General features: G+C 44.9%; 1 protein-coding gene across 2 annotated transcripts in view; it reads right to left on the bottom strand.

The window, feature by feature from the left end:
* AHDC1 (AT-hook DNA binding motif containing 1) overlaps positions 1-14,708 on the bottom strand; it is a 157,512-nt gene that overhangs the window by 50,613 nt on the left and 92,191 nt on the right. For both annotated transcript variants that reach the window (XR_011026297.1, XM_068269256.1), the window contains exons 2-3: positions 10,796-10,928; positions 4,948-4,994 (exon numbers count right to left, since the gene is read on the bottom strand). Coding sequence is in view for 1 of the 2 variants with exons in the window: in XM_068269256.1 (XP_068125357.1) it covers positions 4,948-4,994; positions 10,796-10,928 (180 nt within the window). In the remaining variant the exon portion in view is untranslated. The remainder of the gene's footprint in view (positions 1-4,947; positions 4,995-10,795; positions 10,929-14,708) is intronic.

Consider the following 14,708-nt stretch of genomic DNA (forward strand, 5'->3'; position numbering starts at 1 on the left):
ACAAACATCCCAGCAGTGATCAGAGCCCACCAACAGAAATCTCTGTTGGTTCTGTTGGTGGGCAGAAAAGAGGGGGGTGGAATCACTTGTGTGCTGAGTTCTACGGCCCTACAGCGAGTCCTTAAAGCTGCCGTGGCCTGAATTGTAAAAAAATAGCCTGGTCACTAGGGGAGTGTAAGCCTAGAGTCTTCAAGTGTTAAAAAGTAAATAAAGATGACCTCTATATGCCTTTTACTTTAGGTTCCCTTTAAAACATAATTTGATCTTTTTAATCTAACCATTCATTAACCAGGAGTGAAAAGTCCTGTGTGCCAGCCACAATGCTGGGTGTTTTTAGCAAACACATTTCACAGCAGAGTATTCCATTACCTTATAGAGATTGATATGGATTCTGCCATTTTTACTGTATTTTCTGGACCATAAGATGCATGTTTTTCTTCCCCCCCCCCCCCCCCCCCCAACAAAAAAAAAAAGCTGGGAGAAAAAGCCACTGCATCTTATGATCTGAATACACTGCCTGCCTGCATTTAAACAGACCCTTACTCTGCATTCTTCTGGCTCTGCCGAGTTCCATATTATCCTCTGTGGGCTCTGTGCTTCTTTCTGCCGCCCCTTGTGGTTTCCGGATCAAGCACAGAGAAGGTTATTACACCAGGATCAGTTTCCTGCGTGGAAAGTCTGTCACCCCATGCAGAAAATCCACCCCCAGACTTCCATTGGGTCCCCACTGTGAGTGACTGGCAAGATCTGACAAAGAAGCTCTGCCCCCAATCCGGCATTCCAATGTCAGTCTTGCAAGAGCATGGTGTCCCCATGTATAGCCATATGCTTCTGGAGCCAGGCTGTGAGGAAGAGATGCCGACAGAGTAACAGCTGCCCCCGCCGGAGCCTGTCCATCGGCAAATCAGCATTGCAGAAGGCAGTAGCGGCAGCAATAAGGCAGATGAGGAGGGCGGCAGTCCAGAGCTGGATGTATCCGCGGATCAACTACAGCAAGACAAGCTGCTTCCCATGAATGACCAGATTTGAGAGCTACAGACAGACAGTACAATACAGACTGTGGTACTGCCAGTTGGCGACTGCCACCTTACTCCATCCATCAGTGCTGCATTGGGACTTTTAAAACCATGCTCCGATTGACTTGTATTAAAATCGCAGTAAAATAAAAAATAAATAAATAAATCACAATTGTGGCAATTTTGCCATGATTTTATTGATGCAAGTCAATGGGAGCATGTTTTTTTTTAAAAATGCCAGCGCAGTGCTGACAGATCCAAAAGAGCTCACAATGTGGCTCAGGCAAAGCACTTTTACCAGCAAAAGCTGTGCTGCGAGTCAGGGGCAGGTATCACCACTACAGATGTTGCGAACGGTTCGCCTGCGAACGGTTCCAGGCGAACTTTGGGTGTTCGCGTTCGCCTGCACCAGGCGAACTTTTGCGAAGTTCGATTCGCCCCATAAAGCTCTATTGAGCAAAACTTTGACCCTCTACATCACAGTCAGCAGGCACATTATTGCCAAACACACTGCTCTCACTGCTGGAGGCCCGCCCCCCTCCCTCCTCCAAGCAAGGTCCTTATACCATTTGACTCACTTGTCTGCCTATACTAATTAGTTAAGGGACAGCTGCTACCCACCTCCCTCCACCCACCTCCCTCCCTCCGTATTCCCACCTCCCTCCTACCGGAGGGAGGAGGGTCTCATCTGCCAGGGAATTCCAGTATTTCAAAAGCCAGCTTATATACCGTGGCTGGGGATTGAACCCAGGTATCAGTGTATGGTAGGTAACTCCCATATCCATTATACCACCAACACTTCTAGCTGAAGCTAGCTGAAGCTAGCCTAGCATGTACAATGTATGCTCAGTCCAAAAGAAAAATAACATTTATATCATGCTTTTCTCCTGGCAGACTCAAAGCACCGGAGCTGGGGATTGAACCCAGGTATCGGTGTATGGTAGGTAACTAACATATACATTATATCACCAACACTTCTAGCTGAAGTTAGCCTAGCATGTACAATTTATGCTCAGTCCAAAAGAAAAATAACATTTATATCACACTTTTCTCCTGGCAGACTCAAAGCGCCAGAGCTGCAGCCACTAGGGCACGCTCTATAGGCAGTAGCAGTGTTAGGAAGACTTGCCTAAGGTCTCCTACTGAATAGGTGCTGGCTTACTCAACAGACAGAGCCGAGATTCGAACCCTGGTCTCCTGTGTCAGAGGCAGAGCCCTTAACCATAACACCTTCCAGCCACTGCTTAAGGTTATGTAGCACCATCCAGCCACTGCTTAAGGATATGTAGCATGGCCTTGCCTTTCGTGTTCAACAGTTGTCCAAAGAGAACCCCAGATAGCCAGGTAGATTCATCTCTCTCTTTCTTTCTCGCTCTCTAGTAGGGATGGTCACCGCTTTCCGCGGAATTGTATTTTTGCGCATAAATGGATTGAGCATAAATGGTACATGCTAGGCTGGCTTCAGCAGGTAGTGTTGGTGGTGGCAAGGCCATGCCTGGCTACATATCCTTAAGCAGTGGCTGGATGGTGTAATGGTTAAGGGCTCTGCCTCTGACACAGGAGACCAGGGTTCAAATCTCGTCTGTCTGTTGAGTAAGCCAGCACCTATTCAGTAGGAGACCTTAGGCAAGTCTTCCTAACACTGCTACTGCCTATAGAGCGTGCCCTAGTGGCTGCAGCTCTGGCGCTTTGAGTCTGCCAGGAGAAAAGCATGATATAAATGTTATTTTTCTTTTGGACTGAGCATAAATTGTACATGCTAGGCTAGCTTCAGCTAGAAGTGTTGGTGGTATAATGGATATGTTAGTTACCCACCATACACTGATACCTGGGTTCAATCCCCAGCCACGGTATATAAGCTGGCTTTTGAAATACTGGAATTCCCTGGCAGATGAGACCCTCCTCCCTCCGGTAGAAGGGTGGAGGGTGGGGCCAGGTATTAGAACTCTTGAAACATGTATTCTAACATTATTCCAGCCAGTAGAAAATTTTGAAGTTCGCATCCCCATTGAAGTCTATTGCGGTTCGCGAACTTTTTCGCGAACCGAACTTTTCGCGGAGGTTCGCGAACCGAAAATCGGAGGTTCGCGACATCTCTAATCACCACATAGAGATTGTAAGCTCGCAAGGACAGGGTCATCCTCCTAATGTTTACTGTTTTTTGTTGCAATACTTGTGCTGCTTGATACTCTGAAGTACATTTTTTTGGTTGTTCCCATTGTTCTCTTATTGTGCTTTGTAACGTGCTGTGGAATTTGCTGGCACTATAGAAATAAAAAAATAATAATTATAATAGAGATCATTGTCAAAGGCACTCCCTTTTATTCAGCTCAAAGTAAAAACTTTGTATGTGTGGATAATTAATAGAACATTAGTAGCAAAGAAAGACAGCTTAGGGGAAAAATCTTCACAAGACGCTCCTGCACCATGGACGCACAAGGTTTAGTATATTTTTTCCCTGTTTTTTGTCCTCAAAACCTAGGTGTACCTTATGGTCCAAAAAATACGGTAATTTCTTTTAAACCATAATACCTGCCTGTCCTGCTGATAGTTTAGGCCTTACAAACTTCTGAACCACACATCTCAAACAAGCATTCAGCCAGTGTTGTCCGAGCATCTGGTCTGCATACTCTTTCTGCATCAGTGGCTAAAAGTAATAATAGGCACAAGACCAGTATAACAGCCTAGCATTGATTTAAAGCAAATAAATATGGGTGCCTCCATACCACCTTCATTACAAGGTGAATTTATAGGGATCCTTATGCCTACAAAATAAAATCTGTTTTACTCACCTGGGGCTTTTACAAGCACCCGTGCCCTCGCAGTCACCATCAGATCCTCCTGTTCCCCACCGCCAGCTACTTCCACTTTCGGCAGACAGTGGAATTTTATAAAATGTTTGATGAAAAATCTGCAGAGAGCTAGGACTGTCTACTTCAGGGCTGTCCAACTCCAGTCCTCGATGGCCACAGCCATGCCAGTGCTAAGAATGGACTAAGAAAGGGAGAAACGTGTTCTTCTTGATGAACCTCATCTTTCCCGATTCAGTCCAATTAATGTGTGAGGACCTCTGCCCTCTGGGACTAGAACTGGATAGCCCTAGTCTACTTCCTGCTTGCATGGCTTTACTACCGCTAACCATTGAGGGCAGGTTTATGAAAACAGTGCTTAAAGAATTTGAAAAAACTTTATGCAAATCAGTGGCAGAAGTGGTGCAGTTGCTCAGAGCAACCAATGACAATCGCTGGTCTGGACAGCGGCTCCATTTTTGTTCCAGCTTTTCTTTGGCTTTCACAAATCTGCTCCTCTGTCCATGTGCTGAGCCCTTGACTGGCAGTCAACTTGGACATAACCCATCTCTGTTAGGAACCTTGTCGAATAACTGTACATTTGCAAGGGTAAACCATGAACTTTTAATTTACAGAGTTGAACTAAAGGGATTACCATAACCCACCAGTTATCTTCAATGTCCATCTTGATCACAACTCTTGTTCTTGCTTGCAATACCCATTCTGCATTTCAACCCTTAATTAGGACTGAATTAAGAAACCTACACAATGGCCTCTATTCACAAAAATATTCATAAGTGACCTATTTATCACCTTTTTGATAAAAATAACATTTCAAGCACATTTACAAGTAAAATAATCACTCAAAGTTGTTCCTTATTAACCTAATTTCAATACTACTTTTCTTACCTTAATTATATTACCCCTTAGCTGGCTGCAGTGTTCACCATGAACTTACCTCCATCTATATTAACCCCTCATCTACCTGCGCTACCAACCTCACCCGTGCTTGACACAAACAAGCACAGGCATTTGTTACACAAGCTCTAAAAATAAACTAAAAATGTAAAAAAAAAGTAATTAAGTGCACTCATTAAAGCAAGGCAGATCTCTCCCTACAGCATACATACATACATACTTACTTTCTTGCCTTTCCTGCTTTGCACTCCTCCCGCTGTACTTGTGGTCTCTGTAAGGAAAGTAAATGTAATGAAATGATAAATAACAGATAAGCTATGTAATGGGGAAATCTGACAGAGAAAAAAAAACTGGAACATTTATAAGTATTTTTTTTTATTAAGCCAAATCTATTAAAAAAAAAAAGAAAATTCTAAAGCAGCTGAATAATCTACCTATTCATGTAAAAGGAAATCCCATAATTTTCTTTCCAAAGTGTTGAGGTAATTAAATTCTGAGTTTCCAACCATAACTCTAAAGGTGGCCATACACTGGTCGATGTGCCATTAGATCGACCAGCTGACAGATCCCTATCTGATCGAATCTGATCAGATAGGGATCGTATGGCTGCCTTTACTGCAAACAGATTGTGAATCGATTTCAGCCTGAAACCGATCACAATCTGTTCAGCTGCTCCTGCCGCCTGTCCCCCCCCCCCCCGTATACATTACCTGAGGCTGGCTCCCGGGCGTCTTCTCCGCACTGCACCGCACCGCTGTTCTTGCTCCATCCCGGCGCTTCCTGTGTTACTCCGTGACCAGGAAGTTCAAATAGAGCGCCCTCTATTTCAACTTCCTGGTCACCGGAGTGACACAGGAAGTATAAGCGTACACTGGGACATGCGGAAATGCGGTGCAGCGAGGAGAAGAGGACCCCGGAGCCAGCTTCAGGTAATGTATACATGCTCGGATCGGGCCCGAATCGTACGCCGCAAGCGACGCGCTCCTACCGCCGGGCGATCGAGGGTAATTTCCCGCACGGCGCGATCGACGGTCCGATCCGATTTCGGGAGGGAATCGGATCGGCGGGTGCGTTTAGCGCAAGCGATTGGCAGCAGATCCGATCCCAGGATCGGATCTGCTGTCGAAACGGCCGTGAATCGAGCCAGTGTATGGCCTGCTTTAAGAGTGGTTAAAGACCAGCAAGATTTACGTGGGCTACTGAAGGATTGTGTCATATAAAATGGTTTTAAGTCCTGCTACAATAGTGAGGAAGCATATGGGTGTCAATTATTGTAAAGCCACGCCCATTACTTATTTCAACTTCACCACGTGACCTCCACACTTACTGGATTATGCATCAACAGCTGATATGTTAAGTGATGTGGCTAATGTGTTATCCAGTCAGTCTGTGGATGACACAGGACACTACTATGTGGGGTTGAGAAAGAAGGGTATGCAAAAGCAGGGGAAAATCCAGGAAAGGGGACAACAATAATAATGCTATGCAACCCCAAGCAGTTCTAACCAATTTATACACACTGTCCAAAATTAAAAAAATTTTATGGAGTAGTCTTTATCTGTTGATAGCTGATTGAGCTACGTGTAAAAACAGAGTTTTTAAAAATTACTTTAAGCGTGCTTCAAATAAGTTTTGTGTAGGTTGTGTATTAACGCTTTTTATGCCCAAAGGCCAGTTTCCACTAGGAGCGGTGCGATGCGGCTACATAGCCGCATCGCACCGAGTATGTGCTGAAACACATGCATGCCAGTGGAAGAGTTTCCACTGCATGCATGTTGTGCAGAGCGATCAGAGAATCTGCAGCATGCTGCAGATTCTCGCACGGCCGCATCTGCGTCCCACCTCCTCCATTGACTTCCGCATCAGGAGATGCGGAAGTGATGCGGCCGGCGGTGGAAGTGATGCGATGTGGCTAGGTAGCCGCATTCGCATCACTTTGTAATGGAACCCGGCCCTTATAGCTCAAAGAGTGTAGTCACAGTTATTTCATACTTCTAACACTTGCTAACAGATACTGCAAACTGCTAAAGTTCTCTGTGTTGCAAATTATAGTGGCAATGCTGCACATACCAAGCTGCCACAGTCTATTGTAGTGACAGCTGATTTAGTGCCCCTGAGACATTGCATGCAGCATTCTTTAATATGCAGTTTTCAGCGAACACAGTGAATCCAGTGTAGGAGAACTTGGCGCACAGGGAGTAACTTCGGCGTCGTCAAAAGACCTTTAAAACACAAAATATTTCATTCCCCACCATCAATGGTGGCCTGAAGGGGGGAATAGTACTCAACACGGACGGGACTTGTGCAGCGGCAGGATCAGCCATATACCAGCTGTATCCTGCGCCCAAGTCTACCGGCGCCGATTCCTCTCCTACACGTGTTCAGATCGAATACCTGTATGCACACTCAATTAATTTGTTACATGTCCTCTGCTGTAAATGCTAACTCTTTAGCAACCCCCCCCCCCCCAACTATGGTATCTCAAATTAAAGACAAGGAGTAGTTTTTAGACCAGGGTTGCAGGATTGTTTTCCTCTGATGTTCTCCACATCCTTTTGACAGCTAAAACAATTAAGATTTTTTTTTGGCCGTCAGCCTGTTTATATAAAAATCCCATTTTCTGCACCTGTCTAAAGGTACCCCATACATCTAGCGATGACAGGCAGATTCGAGCAAGAGACAAAACTCTCGCTAATTGATTAGGATTAGAGAGAGATCTGCCGGCTGCCCATAAACCCCAGGCCGATTCCCGATCAATTTCATGTTGAAATTGATCAGGAATCGTTCTTGTGACACCGCATCCAGCCACCTTGCCGACACTATACCCCTAACGTTTAACCACTTAAAGGGACACTTAAGCCTGGAAAAAAAAAAAAGTTTTACTCACCTGAGGCTTCTACCAGCCCCCTGCAGCAGTCCTGTGCCCTCGCAGCCACTCACTAATCCTCTGGTCCCCCGCTGCCAGCTAGTTTTGTTTTTGCCAATAGGACTGGCCACATTCCCGACTGCAATTAGCGCTATTGCTGGCAGCAACACGTACAAAAATATGCGTTGCCGCGTTACCAACGCATACATACGCGGCAACGTGCATTTTTGTACGCAGTGCGGCCCGCAATAGCACTAATTGCAGTCGGGAACGCGGAGAAAGCTACGCGTGGCCAGTGCTGTTGGCAAAAACGAAACTAGCTGGCAGCGGGGAACCAGAGGATGAGTGAGTGGCTGCGAGGGCACAGGACTGCTGCATGGGGCTGGTAGAAGCCCCAGGTGAGTAAAACTTTTTTTCAGGCTTAAGTGTCACTTTAAGGTGACCAGGCCATATATTTTTTTATTTTTTTTTTACAAAATATGCCACTGCAGCTTTAAGGCCTCGCTGTAAGGCCGTACAACTCAGCACACAAGTGAACCCACTCCCTTTTCTTCCCAGGATTGTTTGTTTATTTTTTTAAAAACATTTTTAATTAACATTTTTAATTTATTTCCCTATCCCTCCCTCTGCCAGCCTATGACAGCGATCGGCTGTCATAGGCTTCAGCCAATGAGAGCGGATTGCTCTCCTGCACATCCCAGGGGGACAGCCGCGACACACGACTGTCCCCAGTACAGCGCTGCTGTAGATCGCACGTTTCGCCGTCTAACAGTGTCCTAGCAAAGCCCCGTGAACCGGCAGGGACCGATTGCACATGCGCGCGCGTTCCCTGGTAAACTGCAGCTCCAGGACTTGGCGCTAATCGGCGTTAGGCGGTTCTGGGGCTGCCGCCGCAGTCACGCCCGACGGCATAACGCGTTTGTTAGGTAGTTAACTGTAGAAAACATTTGCAAGGGAACATCACCAGGCTCCCTGCCAAATGTGCTCTTTGCTACTCCATTCTCAACAGTCCCTTCTCCATCAACCACCATCATCAGCAATTACCAGCTCACCTTACCAGCAGGAAAGTAAAGGCACCAATTCATGATATAACCTTGATTGTACAATTTTACCAAATCTATGTAGAACAGAGGTGCCCACACTTTTTTGGCTTGTGAGCTACTTATTAGCAAGTCAAAATGATCTACCTTCGTACAATTTGAGGAGCACACTTGTATATACAGAATGGAAAATGTAGTGGGATAGGGATCTACCAAGAAGTCCTTCTTGGTAGATCTACCAAGAAGACCTAATGGGCACCGCTATAGAGAAAGAATAAAGGAAGTACTTTGTATGGATACTTTGGTCTCTCATATTACATAGAAATGGTAAGATTGCAGAGTCAAGATGGTCTCATTAGTAGTCACCTTTAGCAACTTTAAAGAGCATATGCTGGAACTTCATTTGAGAAACAATACTGAAACATTTCAATACAAGATTGGATACAGTTGCCAACATCTCAAATCAAAGCCAGTCACACCAGGCAACTTTAATCAAGATGTATATTATGGTTGAAAAGAGCAAGGGAGGCTTAAAGGACTTATGAGGCAAATATTAGAAAAAAAGTTAGTTACCTTATTGCAATATCAGACCTCAGGGCAGACGATCAGTGCTTCCCCTGTCACTGCCATTTTTATTCTGATTCACCAGCGGTTCTTTGTTATGCGCTCGTACGCGAGCCCGCTCACCAGCGGCTCCTAAGTGACTCTCTGCTCAATATGAGCAAGCGGCTCTTCAGCGATCGTGCATATGACAGTTCTAGTTAAGCCAGCTCAGTGTTGCTAGTGTGTGCTGAGGGGGCGCTGCCCATCATGTGGATGGTCACGAGGGGGAGGCCCACGTCATAATCACTCCAATGCGCACAGAGCGAGGACGGCCCGCAGACAGGGCTGGAAACCTGCGCAGCTGCACCAGCGGTATGCAAACTGCGCAGGCGTTTGTTGTTTAAAGCAGCAATTCTTATCCCATCAGTTCAGGCGACCCTGCAGAGGGTCAGGGCCTGTAATGAATCCTGGATTTAGATAACAGAGCGCCTGACACTGACAGGGGAAGCATTGATCATCTGCCCTGAGGTCTGATATTGCAATAAGGTAACTAACTTTTTTTTCTAATATTTGCCTCGTAAGTCCTTTAAGGTAGCCATACACTGGTCGATTTGTCATCAGATTCGACCAACAGATAGCTCCCTCTCTGAACAGAGAGGGATCGTATGGCTGCCTTTACTGCAAACAGATTGTGAATAGATTTCAGCCTGAAACCGTTCACAATCTGTGGTGGTGGTGCTGCCCGCCGCTCATACCCCCCGCCGCATACATTACCTGCTCCGGCCGGCGCGACTCCCCCCGGTCTCCGCTGTCTTCTTCTCCGCTCTGGTCTGGCAGGCTTCACTTCTTCCTGTCTGGGGGAAGTTTAAACAGTAGAGCGCCCTCTACTGTTTAAACTTCCTGCCGGGACAGAAAGAAGTAAAGCCTGCTGGATCCGGAGCCCAGCGCTGAGACGGAGCAGCGGTGACCGGGGGGATACGCGCCGGCGGAGCAGGTAATGTATTGCAGCTGTATTGCGTCGGTCGTCGGGCACTTGAAACGCCGCTAGCGACGCGCTCCCTACCCGCGGGCGATCAACGGTAATTTCCCGCACGGAGCGATCGACGGGATTGATCTATTTCGTAACGAAATAGATTGAAATTTAGCGTTAACGTTAATGATTTGACAGCATATCTAGCAATGGTCAGTGCAAAGCAAACTGTGTGCAGCTTGGAACTGGGTAAAAGGTGCATTTGAGGGGACAAATTCCAAAATGCATACAATTTGCTTGCAAGCCAGAATTACTGGCAACTTGTTGATCATTTCTACTGAAGTTTTCTCATGACCCAATCTCCCGATTTCTATGCCCCATAGGAAAGAACTGCATGCGAATTGCAGGAACATTAACCACTATTCCACTAATTATATTTCTAGGGAAATCCTGTAGAGGCATTTCCAGGGGTATTCATTCCTGTGCCAATAGATGCATTTCCAAGGATATGAACCACTATGCCTCCAGGGACATTTTGACAGCACTTTCAGTTGTTAGTGCATCAGTAAGCTAGGAAACCTGTGCTTCCATTAAGGGAACTTTGTGGCTCCTAGCTTGGACTGACTGGCTCTAGATACCATCATAATGCTCACCTTGTTCGTGGGTGTCTGCATGCCTGGGTCACTCTGCGGCCCCTCTCAATCTCTTTTGGATGAGAAGTACGCTTCTCAGCAGGAGGGTCTCCATTTTCCAGGCTGGAAGGAGCAAGGTCAATAGAACTGACATCTAAAGGAAAAACAAAAAAGATACACCTTATATTTCTGAAAAACACCTGCACCTGGAGCTGTAAAATGGAAATGACAAGAAGTTTGTAATACATGTGTGCATTTGTTTCAACAAGCATGGAGCTCTTTCAGACCAGAATCCAGGCAGTTAGGTGCTCTGGATTGACAGGCTTTACCATGGACAGCTTTTTCCCACTAGAGCTGGATCTCCAATGGCCAGCTAGAGCTGACAGTGTAATGTTCAGTCCTATGGTCTGTTTGGAGTCCGGGGCAGATGTGTTTCTAACCATAGGCTTCTATGGGAAAGGCATCCGCTATTCGAGAATTATTGTGCAGGTTCAGTGCCTGTTTTCAAATGCGGCAAGAAGGACACAATAAAAAAGGGTCAGTTTTTCACTTTAGCGGGAATGGTGCCGAACTGGGATAAGAGATGCCAATGACAGTTTTCTGCAGCAGGGATTTTCTTGTATTTTAAAGAGGAACTGCAGTAAAAATAACGTAATGAAAAAAAGTGCTTATCCTTTACAGTAATTATTTATAAATGATTTAGTCAATGTTTGCCCATTGTAAAATCTTTCCTCTCCCTCACATGGCGACATCTCTACTGCTAACAGGTAATGTTTGTGGAAGGAGATGCTGTTTTTTTCCCACAATGCAACAAGGCTCCCACAGTGTGATGTCAGTACCTAGGTGCTAACATCACACTATGGGAGGTGTTTCACCACAACATCAGCCATACAGAGCTCCTGATCTGTTTGAGAAAAGGTAAAGATTTCTCATGGGAAAGGGAGTATCGGCTACTGACTGGAATACATTTCAATCCTTGGTTACAGTTCCACTTTAAACACCTTGAAATGGAACAATGATGTGAACAAGAACCATTAAAAATAATAGATTTCATTTTACTACTTCATTTTGGAAGCTTTGGTAATGCAGTGAAACATAAGCACTGAGGCTTATGTGAAAGAACATGGCGTATGTGAATGGGTCATAAATGAGTTGCTTACTTGTCACATATTGGAGGAAATGTTGCCTTACTTTTTTATGCACAGTACGTTTTTATCTTCGTACCGATTCTGATCCTATTTCCTCCTTCTACCTCTTCCTATTTATATTTCTTGCCTTCAGTTTCTCCCTCTATTCCTCAGTCCCCTGCAGTCTCTTCACTCCTGCTTCTCGCTTTCCTGTTATCTGTATGTCAGTATCCAGCAGAGTGGTGTATATATAATGTGGATCCCTCCTCCACAAACTGACACAAGTCCTCACCTCAGGGCTGTATGCTCTCCTCCTCCTTTCCAACTTAATCCCATGATCTCCTCACACCTTCCCTCAAGGCTTCATGCTCCTTTAAATTCACATTTCTCCAACTCGCCTCAATCCCCAAGATCTATTTAGTCTGTCAATTTTTTATGATCTCCCACCTCCTCACAAGTTCAGTCCACACTACGTCCTGCTCAATAAGAGTTTTTCATACTATTGCCACTCTGAATGTGTATGAATTTATGCCTGAACAGCTGCAAGCTGAAACTAAAGAAATAAGTCATACTGGACTCTGTGCACCTGCACACACAAGGGTTATGGCTAACAAAGATTTGTGCGTCTTGGTTTAGAGCAATACATAGAAGCCTGACGGCTTATAAAAGGGTCTGCTAAATGCTGGTTACATGCAATGCAACCTAGTGTAGCTAGTGGTATGTGCTGTAATAAAATGCTACCCTTGTATGTCAATGCCGATCTCCATATGACACAAAGAATAGGTCTGCATCTTTAAAGATGCATGTATATCAGTCATTTCTGTAATTAATGCTCATCCTTACCATATACAAGCACACCTGTCATGTGTAAAAAAAAAATTGGGAACCATCATTGTTGACTTGAAAAATGCTAATTATCTGGTTGCACGAGTCCCTGCCAACAATTATTTTTGAGTCATCCATCTGAAACAAGTAAGATGATCAAGGGTGTCAGGAGTGGTTGAAGGATATGCATACTTTTTCCAGGTGAATAGTCTGCACAGCATCAGTGCAAGAACTAGCATTTCTTCTTAGGTGGCAGGCAATACTACTGCTGAAATGTATCACAGGACAGTTATGCTTCAGCAAGGTATTCTGTAAAAGGCTAGAAGTTACAATGGTATCCTCCATTACCATAAAAACACAAAAAGGTTAAAGTGCAACTGGACGGTTTAGGAGGGGATTGCTCTATGCAAGCTGGGAAGCGTCTGTTTGCAATGCTGGTAAGTATACACAAACACGTGTGCTGATAAAAAAAATATTAAGATAACTAGTCTTTATGGAGAAAGCAGAGGAAACAGCTTGACTATCTTAAAGATGGTATTTTCAGGACAAGCAGCTCTTCACTGCTATGTGATGATGAACATTCATTCAAAAGGAATTAAACAACGAAGAACTCTCTCTGTAGGTACAGTGAGCACAAGCAGATAGCAGATGCACAGGTAAATACTTTACAGTACTACTGCAACACAGGTATGTTTTATACAACGAAGACCATTTTCCTCATGGGTGTATGTGCTGTAAAATGGTTCCGAAGCATACACCTATATAGTCAGACATCAGGAAGTTTGCTCGTGTCACAGCTGAGTGTATGTGTGGGGGAGGGTAGAGGGCAGACAGATGGTGCAGTGATGAGAGGAGGGAACAGGCATTGGATTCCAGGCACAGGACTAATTATAGCTGCCCTCCTCCCAGAATGCTTTGAGGCAGAGAGCACTCAGCCAGGGAACCACATCCTGGCAAAGCATTCCCTTTCCAGCCAGAAAGCCCTGCAGACCTTGGCATTCTGACCAACCTCTTTCCTGCTTGAAAGCAGCATGTGACAGTGTAACTCTTTCAGTGCCAATGTCGTGCACTGAAGCCCTTTTATTTACAAAGGCCCTGCTCTATGTCCATTGTTAATCAACAGGATAGCAATACTGATTTCTGAAATTCACGTCTGCTAATACTAGAAAAATACATACAAGTGTTTCCTAGGAGGGCAATAAGCCTATTCACTTTAATATTGAGATCTAAGTAGCTGACATTAAGCTAATGTGTATAAAACTAATTTATTATGTAATGGTTAATAAATTAACAGGCCATACTTTTGTACATAGCCGCACTGTGCCTGTGGGATTCCAATTAATACAGCAGAATAAGCGGTTATGGACATTTTAGCATGTTAAAAAAAAAAAAAACTGTGCCACCTCCTCTCTACAACATTTTAGATTGTAAGCTCTTGAGACTGTTCATTCAGTTTAAGACCTGTTCAAATCAGGAAGTCCAGCAGAGTGAGCGGCTTATACATTATAAATGTAATTGAGTTTTGGAGATGGCAAAGGTATTTATTTATTTATATAGCACCGACACATTGCGCAGTGCTGTACAGAGTATATGGTCTTGTCACTGTCCCTCAGAGGGGCTCACAATCTAATCCCTACCATAGTCCTATGTCTATGTATGTATCGGGTAGTGCATGTATCATAGACTAGGGCCAATTTAGAGGGAAGCCAATTAACTTATCTGTATGTTTTTTGGGATGTGGGAGGAAACCGGAGTGCCCAGAGGAAACCAACACAGACACAGGGAGAACATACAAACTCCTTGCAGATGTTGACCTGGCTGGGTTTCAAACCAAGGACCCAGCGCTGCAAGGCGAGAGCACTAACCACTACGCCACCGTGATGCCCACGTGTTGCACAAGTTACCCATGGAAATAGTTTCTCACAAATTTGTGTGGTAGCTGATGAAAATATTTTTTTCCCACTAAAATATTCACCAAGGTG

This window comes from Hyperolius riggenbachi, chromosome 2 (genome assembly GCF_040937935.1).
Source record: "Hyperolius riggenbachi isolate aHypRig1 chromosome 2, aHypRig1.pri, whole genome shotgun sequence".
NCBI classification, from domain to species: Eukaryota; Metazoa; Chordata; class Amphibia; order Anura; family Hyperoliidae; genus Hyperolius; species Hyperolius riggenbachi.